This window comes from Penicillium subrubescens (assembly GCF_028828155.1).
Source record: "Penicillium subrubescens strain IBT 31985 chromosome Unknown utg000009l_segment0_segment0, whole genome shotgun sequence".
Classification (NCBI taxonomy): Eukaryota; Fungi; Ascomycota; class Eurotiomycetes; order Eurotiales; family Aspergillaceae; genus Penicillium; species Penicillium subrubescens.
In genome coordinates this window covers 136296-151859 of record NW_026643159.1, presented here as the reverse complement: position 1 = coordinate 151859, position 15564 = coordinate 136296, and the positions used below count along the sequence as shown (strand labels likewise).

The 15564-nt window shown below is 48.5% G+C and overlaps 3 protein-coding genes across 3 annotated transcripts; 1 reads left to right on the top strand and 2 right to left on the bottom strand.

The window, feature by feature from the left end:
* Positions 1 to 115: 115 nt before the first annotated feature.
* On the bottom strand, positions 116 to 1670 carry N7473_011142 (SRR1 family protein). Its single transcript, XM_057157081.1, has 3 exons — positions 1261 to 1670; positions 554 to 1207; positions 116 to 502 (listed from the first exon to the last, which is right to left on the bottom strand). Exons 1-3 carry the CDS (start codon positions 1554 to 1556, stop codon positions 385 to 387), a joined length of 1068 nt encoding a protein of 355 aa, XP_057004203.1. The 5' UTR covers positions 1557 to 1670; the 3' UTR covers positions 116 to 384.
* A 1768-nt stretch (positions 1671 to 3438) lies between these two features.
* N7473_011141 (SET domain-containing protein) lies at positions 3439 to 4350 on the bottom strand (the record flags this gene model as incomplete). Its single annotated transcript, XM_057157080.1, has 3 exons — positions 3439 to 3499; positions 3547 to 4273; positions 4326 to 4350. The coding sequence occupies 3 exons, from the start codon at positions 4348 to 4350 to the stop codon at positions 3439 to 3441; spliced, it is 813 nt and encodes a 270-aa protein (XP_057004202.1).
* A 5695-nt stretch (positions 4351 to 10045) lies between these two features.
* On the top strand, positions 10046 to 10896 carry N7473_011140 (uncharacterized protein; the record flags this gene model as incomplete). Its single annotated transcript, XM_057157079.1, has 2 exons — positions 10046 to 10405; positions 10471 to 10896. The coding sequence occupies 2 exons, from the start codon at positions 10046 to 10048 to the stop codon at positions 10894 to 10896; spliced, it is 786 nt and encodes a 261-aa protein (XP_057004201.1).
* Positions 10897 to 15564: the final 4668 nt, after the last annotated feature.

The window sequence follows — 15564 nt, the reverse complement described above, 5'->3', positions numbered from 1 at the left end:
CAGTTAATAGGCAACTACCCTAAAAGACGAAAGTGATGGATGCAGTCAGGAGGAGCTAGATGAAAATTGATATCCCATGTGAGGCTGTTGAATTTTCCTCCATACTTCCCTTATCGCAACTTTCATGTCACTTCGCCAGGAAGCAAAAATTGGGAACAGTGTGGCTGCGCCCAAACGGAACAAGGGCGCTAGCGGTATATATTTTAAGACATATCCACTTAACACTGCACAATTTATGCACCCTAAAGCAAGTGATGAGTTCGCTGTGTTTTGCCTGTTTAACGACCTGTATGCTAGTATCACCAATCCGATAATACTGAGAGATCATGGCTTTCCGGGCAAGATCCGGATCCAAGCAGTAGTAGACAGCACAAGGCAGCTTCCTCAACCCTTACAACGCCGGATATAGATGACCGTCGAAGAAAAATGATCGTCAGCCCCGAATTCCAATACCTCGTATCCCTCAAGCATAGTTCTCACCCGAGGTGTACATGGATCGGTACTAGATGATCATTAACAGGTCGCATCATAGCCTCGGATTTGAGTTTCTTACACTTTTCCTTCCTCCTCGACATCATAATCCTTACTGTCGATCCGCTCCCATATTATAACCGCTGGCCGCGTGATGTCTGCCACAATCTCCTTAACGGGTACATTCGGAGCACACGAAAAGAGGATAGATCGCTCGTCCACTTCAAGCCAAGCACGTGGATCATCGATGGCAATAACACCGTGCGCCTGAAGGACAGCCTTATCCACGGCCTTATACTCTGGATCTTGGGCGTAGCAGCAGACTGACTGCTGCTGATCGTCAAACCATTCGCGTAAAGTCACGACAAGTGCATGCTGGAAGGCAGAGCGATGACCAACGTCTTTGGATATCCCCCCTAGCGCTACGGCCACAACTTTTCTGATATTCAGTCCTGCAGCGGAGGAGTTCAGGATCTGGGTAACTCTCTCACACATTTCACTTTCCTGCCAAATTTGGATTTGTTCTTTGAAGATCGTGTTGAGATCATCATAGCTCGGAAGAGTTGGGTCCTGAAATAGCTCTTCTGTACCAGAGACGAGCTTCTCAGATTTATGATAAACTTGCAAGCTGCGGAGGGGGCTTGTTTTTTCGGGCTCGTAGTGAGCGTCTTGGTACATTATCCGGAGAGTTTCCTTGAGATGACCACGGCCGTGGTAGTGCAGGATCGGCTGCTGGCTGCTAAGCATCAGCTTCAAGATCTACAAGGGGAGCAAGTTCTTGGGGCAGACATCAGCCATTCTTCCTCTTCCTGCTCAGAACTCAGCCTCCAGATGAAAGTTTCCCCTGTTCTAAGAGTGTATTCTATTAGAGTGCCCGCCACATCCTTGACAAGGACTTTATCCCCACGATTAGTGGAGCGCTGAAACTGGACATAGACGGCACGGATAGAGTCTTTCGTGAAGAAAGGTTTTCCGGAATTGTAAACCTCGTCGATACGATCAAATGCCTCACTTATGGTCTGAGGGGCATCCGCCGGGACGCCTCCGTGCCAGCGTGATCGGCAGTATGCTGATACCAAACCCATGTTCGTACTCCAGATGAGAGTAGGGGATGTTATGCGTACGGTAACCTAGGATCTGGGGTGATTGTTTGAAATCCCCGGTCGGTGTCTTTTTGTGGGCACCGTTTCTTTCACAATAGCGCGACGTTGTGACTAGCGGTGTGGTCTGGTGTGAGGAGGGCCATCGAGAGAGAACCCCGCTTTGCTACCACATTCTGAACGATCAGCCAATTAAGATTAAAGCACAGCATTAGGATAGAGGAGAGAAGCCTATCACTTCTTGTAGGTATACTACAAATTCGTTGAGTGTATTCTTACTATCCTGGATCTATCGTGCCTTCTATCGACTAAAGAACCGCGTGCATTGTCGTCCATATCGCTAGTCACAAAGCCTACACCATGGGGGTTTGGTGGGATCGGGCCCACCCCATTTATTTTGTATGGTCCCACTTTTCCGATTTTAGTTCATTCCGATTTCTTTTTACACTCCATTCCTGTTAACCTTCCCGATAAGCTACGGACTTCAGGGTTTTATATTTTTGAGAGTAAGTAATTATGTATCCTAGACTGCAAAATAAGAGGAATCGTAACTGAATTGAGGTTGTGATGAGGTTTTCAAAATGGGGTGTTTTTGATGGGGGCGACTACGAGACGGGCTGATGCGACAGGTGGAAATATATATTTCTGACATCAACAGACCATAACCGCCCAAAAACATAAACAAAAGTGGGGTACTGAAGAAACCAAGAGGAGGCAGCTGTAAGTAGCTGCTCCACTCTCTTCGACACTAATCAAGCAGAAGCTACGATCGTAATATCTCGCTAGCTACTGGCCTATCTAGGTAATTTTAGTATTAATATAATCGTAAAACTATCCGCTACATATATCGTGAATAATGGCATCAATTTGGTTTTGCTCACCGTGTAAGGTAGTTGTTAAGGACACCACGATTTTTTACTAAAGGCACCACAACTGATTATCTAGTTGTTAAGGGGTCCACGGACGCATCAGTCACGCTTGGGTCCTTTGCTGCGACTGTTATCGTTACCGACTGAAGCAAAAAAATCATTGGCAACTGGTGCGGAAACCGCACGCAGGGGACTTATTCCGTGGTGTGCTTGCAGGTTACGATTTGATTGTCGTCTCGTGGAACCATAGGCTATCTGACTCATACCAATGCCCCGAACCCTGGTGTGAAGAACGCATCGGCAACAATGGACATCTGTTACCTGAATCGGGAGCGTTGATTGCCGCGAAACTAAATGCAGCCCCCGTCGGCCAGGCCTGAGAAACGGGCAAACTCAACCTGTCTTGCCCCGCCTTTTTCCTTGAGGCCAGTGGGAGGGCGTGGTGAACGGAGCAAGCGAGAGATATCTTTCGAACAAGGAGTCGGCGATTACACCTCGCTTTATCTACATTTGTCAGGTTTAGCCGTCTTCGATACCGCTGAGGCTTCCCTGATATATACCATGTGACTGGGGCTTCCGTTGCTCTTCGTCCACTCTGAGACACGCTAGCTTTGGGGGAGAAATGGGCTTTGGGAAGCGTTCTTTACACGCTTCCACCCAGGAGTTGTCCAAGATTACAAGACATCTTCAATATTACTCATTTCCTGGCTTATGTTACTCCTCCTCCTAGTTCCCGTCCGCTCATTTCAACAACACTCTTGAACTCTTGGTCGACTGCAATATATACCTGCCAACTATCGTTGTAGACCGAAGAATTACATCACTATACACGACTCGGTGGGTTGCTCCCGCAAAGTCAACCAGTCAAACACGAGCTTGTCGAGAGGCTTTGACTTTTCTGCTGACAGTCGCAATCGTTCCACTACCTCAAGCTCTTCCACATAGTCTGGGTGGTCTTCCCCCACGCAATACTGGTCAACTTCTAAGACCTTTTCGGCTCACAAGAGTGCCATTCTCAGACGCCCCGTTCTCAGACTGTAACTGGCAGCCTCATGGTACCTGAAAGATGTTAGGACAGTAAATATACATTTGCAGCTAGCACTTACGTCACCCTCAACTCTCTATGCACGAGGCCTTCCGAATTCTGTATCGATGCCATTCTTTGCGCCTTCAAGAGTGCTTCTTCAAGAGACTTCGCCGTGCCAGAGAATGCGTGTACGGCGAGCGCTTGATCCAGGGCAAACAATTCCGCCCTTTTCTCCTCCCTCTTTTGGCCTTGTAATGTATCCTCGCACGCCGGACAAGAGCACGAGAACCCCCATTTTTTCAATTCTGCCTGGCGCTGGCTCTTGGTACGGTTTGTACCATTGATATACATAACGGTAAGCTCCTCACCGGCCACGATATCGCGTATCGCGTGGAACGTCCCTTGTTTGAGCGCTGGATTATATGAAAAGTTGACATTTGGAAGGCATGAGTGGTTGATGCGGGAGCCAAGCCAGAAAACCTTGCCAAAGGCGTTCGCTGCATAGATGGAGAGTACTGTACGATGCAATTCCGAGATATCCTGCCAAGCCTGTTCCATCTCACGCTCAGCAGCACGTTTAAATTTGTTGCAGGCATATCCATGCAGCTGTAAGAACAATTCTTGCTGGGGAGGAGCAAGCTGCTCAAAGGCCAGCACAATGCCTTTTGCTTCCGAATTCTTTTCATCGCCTACTTCGAGTAATGCTGATTCAGAAATAATACGGGTGCCACGACGAATGTCAATTCTCGCAAAAACGCCCAAACCTTTGCGCGCCGCTTCTCTCACTTCGATGGGATCGTCCGCAACTGTAGTTTTTTCAATTCGGTGGGCCTCCAACGCGCGTGACACATAGCTTACTGCAAGCAAAGTTCGTTTTATCCATTGTCGACCTATTTTCCTCTCGACGATAGAGAGACCGGATTGCGGACCGAGAACTGACGACCCGAGGAAGAAGATCCTGGGGTGGTTTAGGGACCTGTTTTATCTCCGACCGTGGCCGGTTGCCTTATTCCGGGTCGCAAAAAGACCAACGCACCGCGCCTGCTGCCCATCATCGTGTAGACCTATTATTGGTCTTCCTGTAGGCGCTATGATGGTCCTGCAATGTCATTTTCAGCCTGTAGCTGTATTCCATATGTGCATTACGATCCTACTTCAGTGGCGGTTCTGGACTCTGCCTGGCTGGAGCCATAAAGGAGAAGCCGACTTGCCCTTGCAGGACCACCACATCCTCCCAGGCTAGTTATCTGGATTCTAGTATAACCAGTGCCGAAGTTTTCGATTGTTCAAACGGAATTTTAATTACTTGTGTGGTTCATGTAGTATAATGTGTTGGAGTGGGGCATTCTTGGGAGGAATAGTTAGTTAACTAACGTAATTCCCGGTCGACCGGGACACCCGGTGCGCGGGACAGCCACTCCCATAAGAGAATTTCAAAGTTAATTATCTCAATCAAAACGCATTGAAATTTATTACTACTAGAGATTCTTACATCGATTGATCCTATGGCCAATTTCCCCACACCCACTCACTTAGGCGGGGCCTTAGTACGTGGTGGATTTGCCTGACTAGGCAATTCGCCCTGCCCTTGCGATTCTACCTCATCACCTTCCACTGGCTGGTCTAGCTGTTTAACTAGCTGTATGCCTTCTTCGACCGATAGGCTACCCTCATATGGTATCTGCCTAGTTGACCGATTACGTTTCTGGCGCTTCTTCTCATTAGCTGCGCGGAGATTCGCGTTTTCCTGCGCAAGTATTGCAGTGTTATATAGCGCTTCGCAGTGGCCCTTGAGAATGCGATCTAATATATTTTTTGATGGGCTCGGAGGGCTATTTGACCGTTGCTTTAGCAGATCTTTAAGCATTGAAGCTTGCTTATGTAGCTGAACCACTGTCCTAGGCGTTTTTGGTGTAAATTGGCTAGATCTGCTGCTTGGTCGGCTGCTTGGTGGTGTAGGCGTTCGTAGAGAGATATTCAGCTTGGAAAGGACACTATCTGCATCCACTGGATTTATACCAGTAGCTATAAAGCTATTCTAAATGGTGTTCGATTGGAAGGCTTCTAGCCGCGCGCGTTGGTAGTCATCCAAGAAATCAAACTTGTCGATATGGTTATATCCTACGCGGGAAAGATCGCTTACGAAGCGACCGTATGCGCGTTTAAGCACTGCAGAACACCCAACATCTAGTGGTTGTAATAGATGCGATGAAAGCGCAGGCATACAAAGAGGTATAATATCGTTTTCTGCGCAGATTCGATCTACTGTACTAGTCTCTGGAAATGGTCGACCATTTCACACTTTCTGTCCGTGCAACCCATAGTAAAGAGTCCGGCTGACCGCAAAGGCCTGTCCCGCCATTACAGTCCATACTGATGCCTGTGTGCTTCCCAAGCATATACTCTTCCCATCCTATGAAATCATTACTATAGTTCGAACCATGCTTCCCACATACTTGGACTTCGGGGAAAAGACACCTGAACCTATTATTTTCAAATCTCCTCTCCTTATTCACTAGCACTGGCAGCAATCCCAAATAATCCGTACCGATAGGTAAATCCTCCCGGTGGGGTCTTTTATTCGTGAACACCGCATTGAAAGCCATCAAAAAGCCTTCATGAAACTCATCAGGATCCTCTTCAGCGGCCTCATCAGCAATAGCCACGCTAAAATGAGCCCTCTTGCTACTGCTTCTAGTACGGCTTCCCTCGATGATATTATCGGCAGTGATAGATCCTTCGATATCCCTTGGTGCGAGCTCTCCTCTTAGCCGGTAGCCTGGTAGTGGGGTCTCAGCTTGGAGAGTGTTGGATAGGTCGCTCAGGAGCTGTTGATCAGGATTGGCATTGGTATCTAGGGCCCTCACCCCCTCAGCTTCGGTGCGATCAGTTGGAAATGCACCCGGTAGGGCTTCGTTCCTTGGTGCTACGGGCGTTGGCGTCGGGGATGGCGTCATTATTGGCGGAGGTGTCGAATTGATGCGGTTATGTTGTGTCTTGGTCAGTGAGTGATCCATTGTTCTCACTAACTCTTCTTGATGCGATACTGAGGTCTCGTTCTGAGTTGCTGATGGCAACACCGACGGTGGGATCTCTAATGCGATGTCGTCCAGGTCATATTGTGGACGTTCGTGTTCGGAATCCTCATATTGGACATCCCAAATCGCATCGTTGAGCACGTCCTGGGGAATTGGCTGCGAGGCTTCGGTGTCGCTATAGTGAACGTTCTCATCGAAGACCACATCACGCACTTCCACCACCTTGTTTAATCGGGGTAACCAGATTTTCCAGATATTTGACGCCACAAAACCAACCAGGTAGCCAGTTTCCGCGCGTGCCGCCATTTTATCAGACTTCGCAATTCCTTGGATTCGCACATACGCTCTGCAGCCGTACAGCTTCACATTCGCCAGATTGGGACGTAGCTCAATAGAAGGGTCTCTCTGCTTCATCGCTTCCACCCAAGGGATGATATACTCACCGGTGGGCATTTTGGTAGGCACGCGGTTTAGCAGATACACTGCAGCAGTGATAGCCTCCGGCCAAAGCTTCTTCGGTAAGCCTGATTCCTGAATGAGAGCCCTCGCAGTGGTGATGATGATGCCACCAGCACGTTCGATGAAGCCGTTCTGCTCCGGGGTGCCGACCACGCTGAATTCCACCGAAATCCCTGCTTCCGGGCAATACTCATGGAACACGCTGTGTAAGGTAGGCTCTCTATCGCTTTTGAGTACGAGGATATCCATTTTGAATTGACTGCGGCAGATAGCGATAAAAGCGATGAGTGCATTGATACAGCCGTTCTTCTTTTCGTGGGTTTGGGCAAGGTGTAGTCGAATTCCTTCGCAGTAAAGGTGTGAGACCCATTGGTGTTGATTATACCCAACTTTTATATGAACTAGGTCAAAATGAAGTCGTCCAAATTTCCCATGGACATGGGTCCTGCCAGCCGGCCTACGGGAGACCTGTCGCTGTGTTTTCGATTTCTCACATACTTCACACTTTTCCGGGGTTAATGCTGGGGGTTCGGCCAATTCTGGTTTGATTTTGATGCCAGCTGCCATTTTTTCCAACACTTCCAGGCGTTCCATGTTGATGTGACCAAGCCTGCGATGCCAAAGCTGCCGGGATGCGACAGACATCAGAGGTTTCGCAGACTTTTTGAGGGTATTCAATGCCACTGGTGCAATCAGAGGGTCTTCTTCCAATAAATATAGACCATATTGCTCTGTGCAATGGGCTACCACTCCTTTTGAATTGGTGATATAAGGGCCTTCGCTGTTGAAGAAATACCCATGTTTCTTTATCTCGGAGACCGAGATTATATTGGTCTGAAAATCGGGAACATACCAAACGTTTTGCACTGTCGCTTCAAATTTTCCTGAATTAGGCCGAACGACACTAATTTTAGCAGTTCCAAGTCCCAGAGCGACAGATTTACCTGTGCCCAGCGCTATAATTCGTCGGTCGGATACAAAGGATTCAAATGCGTCGCGTCGGTTGCAGATATGCAGGTTGGCCCCTGAATCGACAATCCAGCACGTTGAAAGTGGAAGCGTAAGAGCGGCTTTGAAGACATGAGACGAAATCGTTGCTGTGAAAAATGCAACCGTATCAGTAGGGATATCGCCTTCGTCAGTGATAGTCAATTGGGCGGTTTTAGCGATTATCGGCTGTTCGGTCTTCATTAGGCTTTCAATTTCTCTTCTTTCCTCCAATCCGAGCTTCTTGATATTCTCTTCTATGCGTTTCTTGAAGTGCTCGGGGGTCGTCCAGGTCGAGGGTCTTATCGAAGGATTTATATGGTAACAATCCTTTGGAACATGACCAGTTCTTCCGCAAACGCAACCGAGTTTTGATCGAGATGAGATGTCGTTACCACGCGACGAATTGTTGCGACCATTGAGTGTGGCAGCGAATGCCACTGCACTGACATTCTGCTTTGCAACCTGCCTCGATCCTCGGTGATTTCGGAACGCTGCAAGGATATCCTGAAAAGCAACCTTCTCCATTGGCTTTGCATCAAGATCCTTTCTCCATAAGTGCACGAAGACCTCATCAATTGCTTCAACAGCCTGCAGAAAATCGCGGATTGCATCTCTGTCTTCAGGGTTGCCGTCGTCGTCTTTGTACGCAATTTCAGGGATTTTCAGTGCCTTGCCCTCTTCATAGAGGTTTGACCAAGCGGCGAGCCATTTGTCCATGCTCTGTCCTTTGAGAGGTCGTTTAACTAGGTCTCGCCATGCATTTCGGACGCGCTGACGACGATTGTCACCCTGTGGGGCGAATTGCTGAGTGAGCCGCACGAGTTTCGTGTACGGAGTGTTTTTACCCTCAAGGATATGGCGGTGCTCAGGAGCGACGTTCTGATAAATGAGCGAATCAATCCTGTTGATCTTGTTCCTCACTTGCTCGTTATACGATCTCTCTTTTGAAAAGATATCGACCAGCCTAATGTATCTGGTGTATTGGGCTTCATCGAGGGTAGATGTATCTGTCGCAACCTCAAGTACTTCCGAGGCCTGGGGGAACGTATCCCTTGAATCGATTGGCTCTTTCTTCACCTTATCCTCTGGGAGGCTTGGGTTGATATAGTTCCAAATCCCCGCCTTCGTTGCTATAGCTTCAACATGGCCGATCCAAGATCTCCATTGTGCGTCAGAATGGAGGCGCTCATCCCAAAGGATTTCCGTTGCGGTCTGACTTGGAGTGTCTTGAAGCAACGACATTGTGATGAGATAGCTATACCAAGCTGCGACAAAAGTACTGGTGATTGGGTCGAATGGGTTGAATTGAATTGAAGTATAAACTGATTGAGTACACCCGATCACCAGTGGGCTATCGGGCTCATAACTATCAACAATGTGACAGCTACGGAGTACTTGGAGATAGGCCAATCAGGGCAACGGAATCAAAAGGGGAGAAATTGAGTATATGATTGATTGATTGAAGAACATAAAATGAGGGCGCTCATGGGGGTTGAAATACCCATGAACTTACAGTGTAACGGAGGTCCACGCATGTTGAATATCCTGGTGCCTAATGACAACATAAATGACTGAGATTCGCCATATAAAAGTGTTGCACCATCTAGAAAACAATTGACGTGATGTTCATCCTTGTTTTGGTACGAGTAGCAACCCATTGGGGTTGACATACTACCTTTCATTAAGGGTCTGCCACTTTGTCCTAGCTGCACCACGTGTGAGTTTCATATGCAGAGCCACTGGTGCTAAGCCTGTAAAGCTAACTTGGAGTCCCTGGCCAAAACATTTTCTCACTCTTGACTCGCTGGTTGAATTAGCAACTGCACTACGATCGGTCTATCCTAGCCTCTTGCAGTTCGACATCATCAAGGATTGCGCTATTGCTTGATTAACGAAACGTATGTGCATATTAGATTTGGATTCTCCGCAAGACTCGAGGCTCCCTCCCCCTAACCTGGATGACGTGAGTAACCCGCACTAGGCATTAGGAACTTACCATTGATCAATACGTGAGCAGTCTGCTACAATATGACAGTCGCACAACTTTGAATCAGTGATTCCTCACGAGGAAGCCCCATCCTATAAAAAACCATGGCGACCATACTTTTCACTACGATACCAGACTTGCACTTCAGCTTCGGGATGCCCCCTTCCTCCCTCAGTGATTTGACAAGAGTTCGTGCCGACGAACGCCTTTGGAAAGCACACAAAAGGCACATAGCATCATTTGGACGTTCCTGGATCAAATCTGCGGGATGCGCAAAGACTGCAAGACTGGAAGAAGAACAGACCGCGCATCGGGAGGTTGAGCATGATGCATTAGCTGGTCTGATGGACAATTTCAGGATTCCCGAGCAGCCAGACAATGCGCTGATGATGGAACTGGACCTGGATCATGATATTCCTGGCTCAGATTTTGAGGCACTGTATTTGAAGCAGGAGAGGAGGGGCGTGAAGAGATGGCGCCTGTCGAGCGCAATTCGGAGGAATTTCCTATTTCCTCTTCGCTCGAATAGGAAGACCACTGGGATGATGGGTTGGGGTTTGGCGGTGAGCCCTTTTCTGCCGATGTGAGCGACTTTGGTAGTGTGCCTTGGTATTCTCCCGTTCATTTATCCCATGTCGTGGGTGATGGATTGGAGGAAGCGATGGGGTATCAACGAGCGCATCGTCGGCAAGACAATGCCAGCGGCGAAACCGAGGACTACATGTGGGTTGATCGGCCTCGATTTCCAGATATTCTGTTGACTAGCACGCCGCTTATTCCTGCCATGACAGGTGGACGCGGGATTGTGTCAGAAATGCAGAGGTCATTCGTACAGCGACTAAGGAGCCAGGACAATGGATTGGACGATGGAACTCCAGCCCTGGGGGGTGACTTTGATGGGATGGGACAGAGCGTTCAGCACCGTAGAGCCGATCGAATGACAATGCCGAGATAGGAAACAGGCTTCGTTGGGCTTGCGGGTCATTGTTGAGATCACCCTGTCCAGATTGAACTGTCTGCTCACCTAATAACCCGTTCCATTTTTTACAAATTTTGATTGAGTCCGGATAAGCGACAAATGGTTTTGAGAAACGATGGATTGACACAATTGTGAACTGAGGAAATGTAAACTTTGCTCGGCTATAGAGGTTAATCTGTCATGCAATGAAGAGATCCGGAATATGAGAATAGGACAAAACAAACAATGCGCTAAGGAGAACGCGGGCTGGACATAATGACCCAACAAAGTGTTTAGGTTTCATACGTCATGTAATCTTTACAGGCGGTGCGGAATGTTTTTTGAGGTTTCCAGCATGAGGCATCCGTTGACGTTCCGGTCCTCATCTCTGTCGGTATGCCCATTCGGGCAATCAGGAGGCTTCGGGGTAGCTGTCGTCACCCAAAAGGCCTGCTTTTCAAGATATAAATCAATAGATGATTAATTGTGGGAGCAAACACCAGACATGACTCATTGCGCGCACCCAGGAACATTAGGTGTCGTTTCTATACCTCCCACCGCTGGAGCACAACACCACACATACTCTCCACCATGAAATGACACTCAACTATGGGGTTTAGGCAGAAGGAATGATGCATTCGTCTGAAGGTTGACTCATCTAATGAGCTGGTAAGGACAGTAGCCTGACTCTAACAATGATAGTTCCTAATATGATTGCGGTCTTTTGCGGGGTGTTTAATGCCTCAAGGGTAGGGGCCCAGGATAACCTGTGATCCCGTGCTAATTTTGAGATTTTTTACCACCGTCGGTCTCCGTCTATCTGATATTATGATGAGCGTGCTTCCAGGTTCCTGCTGAATGTTCTCGAATTCATGGTGGATGTTGTTCAATACAGGTGGCATGGTTGGCTGCTCGGGGTGTTGAAGGGGATGGACAGAGTTGACTTGCGTACTAGTCAATATTTTGTCCAGTGAATCTTGGAAAATTTCGACATATCGCCGAAAGGACATTGAATCTACCAACCTGAATCAGACTTTAGCGGGGTGAACATGGCAAAAGAAGGTGCGAGACTTACAGTTGTGGCAGATTTTGACTGACACATTCTAACACCTTCTTTCTTATATCCCAATTACGGCGATTCAGGGATCTCAGTATAGTTGAACACTTATCGAGTAAACCGTTCAAGCTTGGATCATGAGGTAGATGCGCGAGAAGAAGTTGGATGTTTTGATTGCTTCCAAAAGCGCCGAGTTCGTCAGAAAATTTGCCGATAGATGACATCCTGGAAACCAAAAATACCCAGACCACTGGTAATTAGAGATTCGATAAGACAGAGAGAAGACCCCGTACTAAAATTGAGGGAGGGTAATCGGGCTCTAAATTGCGAGATAAAGAGGTAAAATGCCGCCTTTTGCCATTGCCCTCGGCAGAAAATAACGGCGGAGGCGGACAGATGATTATGATGACGAGGGAAGGCAAGGCTACACTCGGTACGATATCACGTTCAGTTCACTGGTTTCAAGGTATCTTGATGGTGCGGGCTGTATACGTGCGGGGCCCGGGAGTGAGCTGGCGTCAAATGATTGGACGTTAGCTTATTCTTTGAACGAAGAAGAAAAGCCACGCACATGTGATCAGGTATATCGGCCAATTGGGCCTCGCCAGAACCCGCTCACAGCACACACAAAACCCTGCTGAAGACCCAAATAGGTGGTTACCTGTTCACGCAAATAAGCAAAAGGTTGATATATCATTTTGCAGGAAACGATGCAGTAATTTTCGGATACGTAGAGGATATCTGACCCACACCGCTTAGACTAGCTTGTTAGAATATCAGAATGTCCACCTATGTTGACCACGTCAAAGATATTTTTGCAGCAATGCTTGCAAGTTATTCAAGGAGACTATTGAACGTAACTCAACACTGCCAAACGGATCTAGGCCCACTTGAGATATATTAGTGAAGTTATCGATGCGTTCAGTCGACTCTTATCCAGCTACAAAGCAGTGGTTGCTATCGGTCTTGCTGATACACATGTTGACTTGCAAAAGGAAGCTTGTTGATTGTTCTTCTTGAGAGAATACATGAGGCTATATATACAACATGAAGTCCAAGTTGATTTCCAATCAACTTGGTTCTTCCTATACATAGAGCTGGAATTATTTCCGATGTTGCGGCTTCATTCCTGAGCAGCAAATGCCTGGTATCACAACATTCCCCCTCAGGATCGCCTTGCTGCGAGGCGATACTGAATGCATGCACATCGGTCTGGCCTCGGTAAAACCACTCAAAACCTCAAAGAGAAGAAATAGTGGAAAGAGCGCCATCGCCGTTACACATTTTCCTCCTTCATGTGTACTTCAGTGCCAATTCCTAAGAGATTGCAAAACTTGGTGAATGGAGAGGGTCCCAGAGGCTTGGTCAGTCCATCAGCTGCCTGTTCCTCAGTTGGAACGTATTCGAGACAGATCTCCCCTTTGTTCAGAACGGCTCGCTGGTAGTGGAATTTCACGTTGAAATGCTTCGTCCGTTTGTGAAACTCAGGATTGCGGGAGAGAGCAATGGCAGATTGATTGTCAGCCATGATGTTGGTCACCGGTGATCGAAACAGGTGGGTTTCCGCTAGAAATGTGCGGAGCCATTGTAGGTGAAGAATGGCGTTATATTGGCCAATGTACTCGGCGTGAGTCGTGGACGTCGCCACTTCCCCCTGTCTTTTGGACGACCAGGAAACTGGTGCTCCTGCAAGTTTGAACACATAGCCGGACGTGGAGTATGCACCATCGGTAACAACAGAGCCACCAAAATCGGCATCTGTATATCCGATCAACTGCCCGCTGCGGTATGTGATGCAATAGAATTGCGTCGCCTTGACATAGCGTAGCAGTCTCTGCAATGCGGCCTGATGATGCGACTGCGGTCGGGATGTGAAGCGACTCAACATCCCAAGCGCAAACGCGATGTCAGGGCGCGTACCGACCATAAGATACATTAGTGACCCGATTGCTGTCCCGAACCGAGCCTTCGCATCTTCATCCAGGTCGCTTTCTTCGGGAACGTAATTCAGGAGAGTCTTTGGTGCCATCGGTGTGGATTTCGGCTGGCAGGTCTCCATGCAAAAGTCGGAAAGCACCTTTTGGATGTATTGATGTTGGTGAATGGAAATAGATCCATCTGCGTGGAAGTCAAATTGGATTCCTAGGAATGAACGGGGGTTCCCAGATCGTTTAGCTTGAACTCCGATTCCAGGGCCATTTGAAGTTGCTGGATCTCGGCGTCGTTCGATGCTGCAACCAGAAAGTCATCGACGTAGACGCAGACGACACAGTTTGGCTTATAGAAGACACAATTGTCGGACTGGGCCATGGTAAAGCCGTGAGCCACCAGAACACGCTGGACGCATTGGTACCAAATCCGTGGTGCCTGCTTCAGTCCGTACAAGGAGCGTCGAAGTCGACAGACGTATCCGTCTTCCTCAAAGCCCTCTGGAAGCTCCATATAGATAGACGAATCGACATCACCGTGGAGAAAGGCAGTGACGGCATCGAATTGGTGGAGTTTCCATCCACGCAGCACGGCACTTGCAACGATGCTGCGGACCGAATCCATTCGGGACACGGCCGCGAAGGTTTCGTGATAGTCGATGCCATATTTCTGTCGGTAGCCTTTGATCACCAGTCGCGCTTTCCGAATTCCATTAGCCTTCGTCTTGAATACCCACTTGCAGCCAATGATCCGATCCCTGGAGGGAACTTCATTCCGTGGAACCTTCTCCCATGTGCCATGCTCGAGAAGCGAAGCGTATTCTTTCTGGATCGCGGCCCACCATTCCAGCTGGTTGGGTCCTGACACGGCTTCGTAGAAGGTCAAGGGATCCATGTCTTTTATGACAGTTGCATTTAATGTCCCTGTTGCATAAACTTTGCCTAGAGACTCCAAGAGACGCCTGGAAGGTCTTCGTCTTCGGCCATACAAGGAGTAGCCTAGGTCCTGTGTGGCTTGTGTTTCGCCAGGGACCGGGTTGACGGGTGAAGGAATATCAACTGGTTCAGAAGGCATGTTATCAACTGGTTCACAAGGCACGTTCTCTAGATCATCAGGCGACGGATAGGACGGAGGCGGCGTAAGTGGTGCGTTAGATGAAGGCGCCATTGGTTCAGGATAGACAGGTGACGGAGGAGCGTTATCCGGGAGGTCGTTGCCTGTTTCCCCCTCGATGAGCGGCGCCACAGGGGTCCTTTCATCGAACTCGACATCACGGGAAAAGACTGTCTTTCCAGAGTGTACTTCGTAAAGCTTGTACTGATTGGGTTCGCAATAACCGAGCAGTCGGCATTCAGACGATCTTGGTCCGAGTTTAGCTCGATGCTCTTTTGGGATTAATACCCATGCTCGGGAGCCGATCCGTCGAAGATGCAAGAGCTTAGGCGGCTTCCCGTATATGACTTCATACGGTGTCTTTTTCTGTAGGATTGATGCTGGTGCGCGCAGCTTCAGATAGACTACCGTTTCCAGGATCTCGGGCCACCAGGAAGGAGGAAGTTTCGCATCGGACAGGAGCGTGTTGATCCGCTCCCGGATAGTGCGATTCGTGCGCTCAGCCAGTCCGTTCTGCCCTTTGCAATACGGCGGCGAGGTATCAAACTCAACTCCCTGGGACTCGA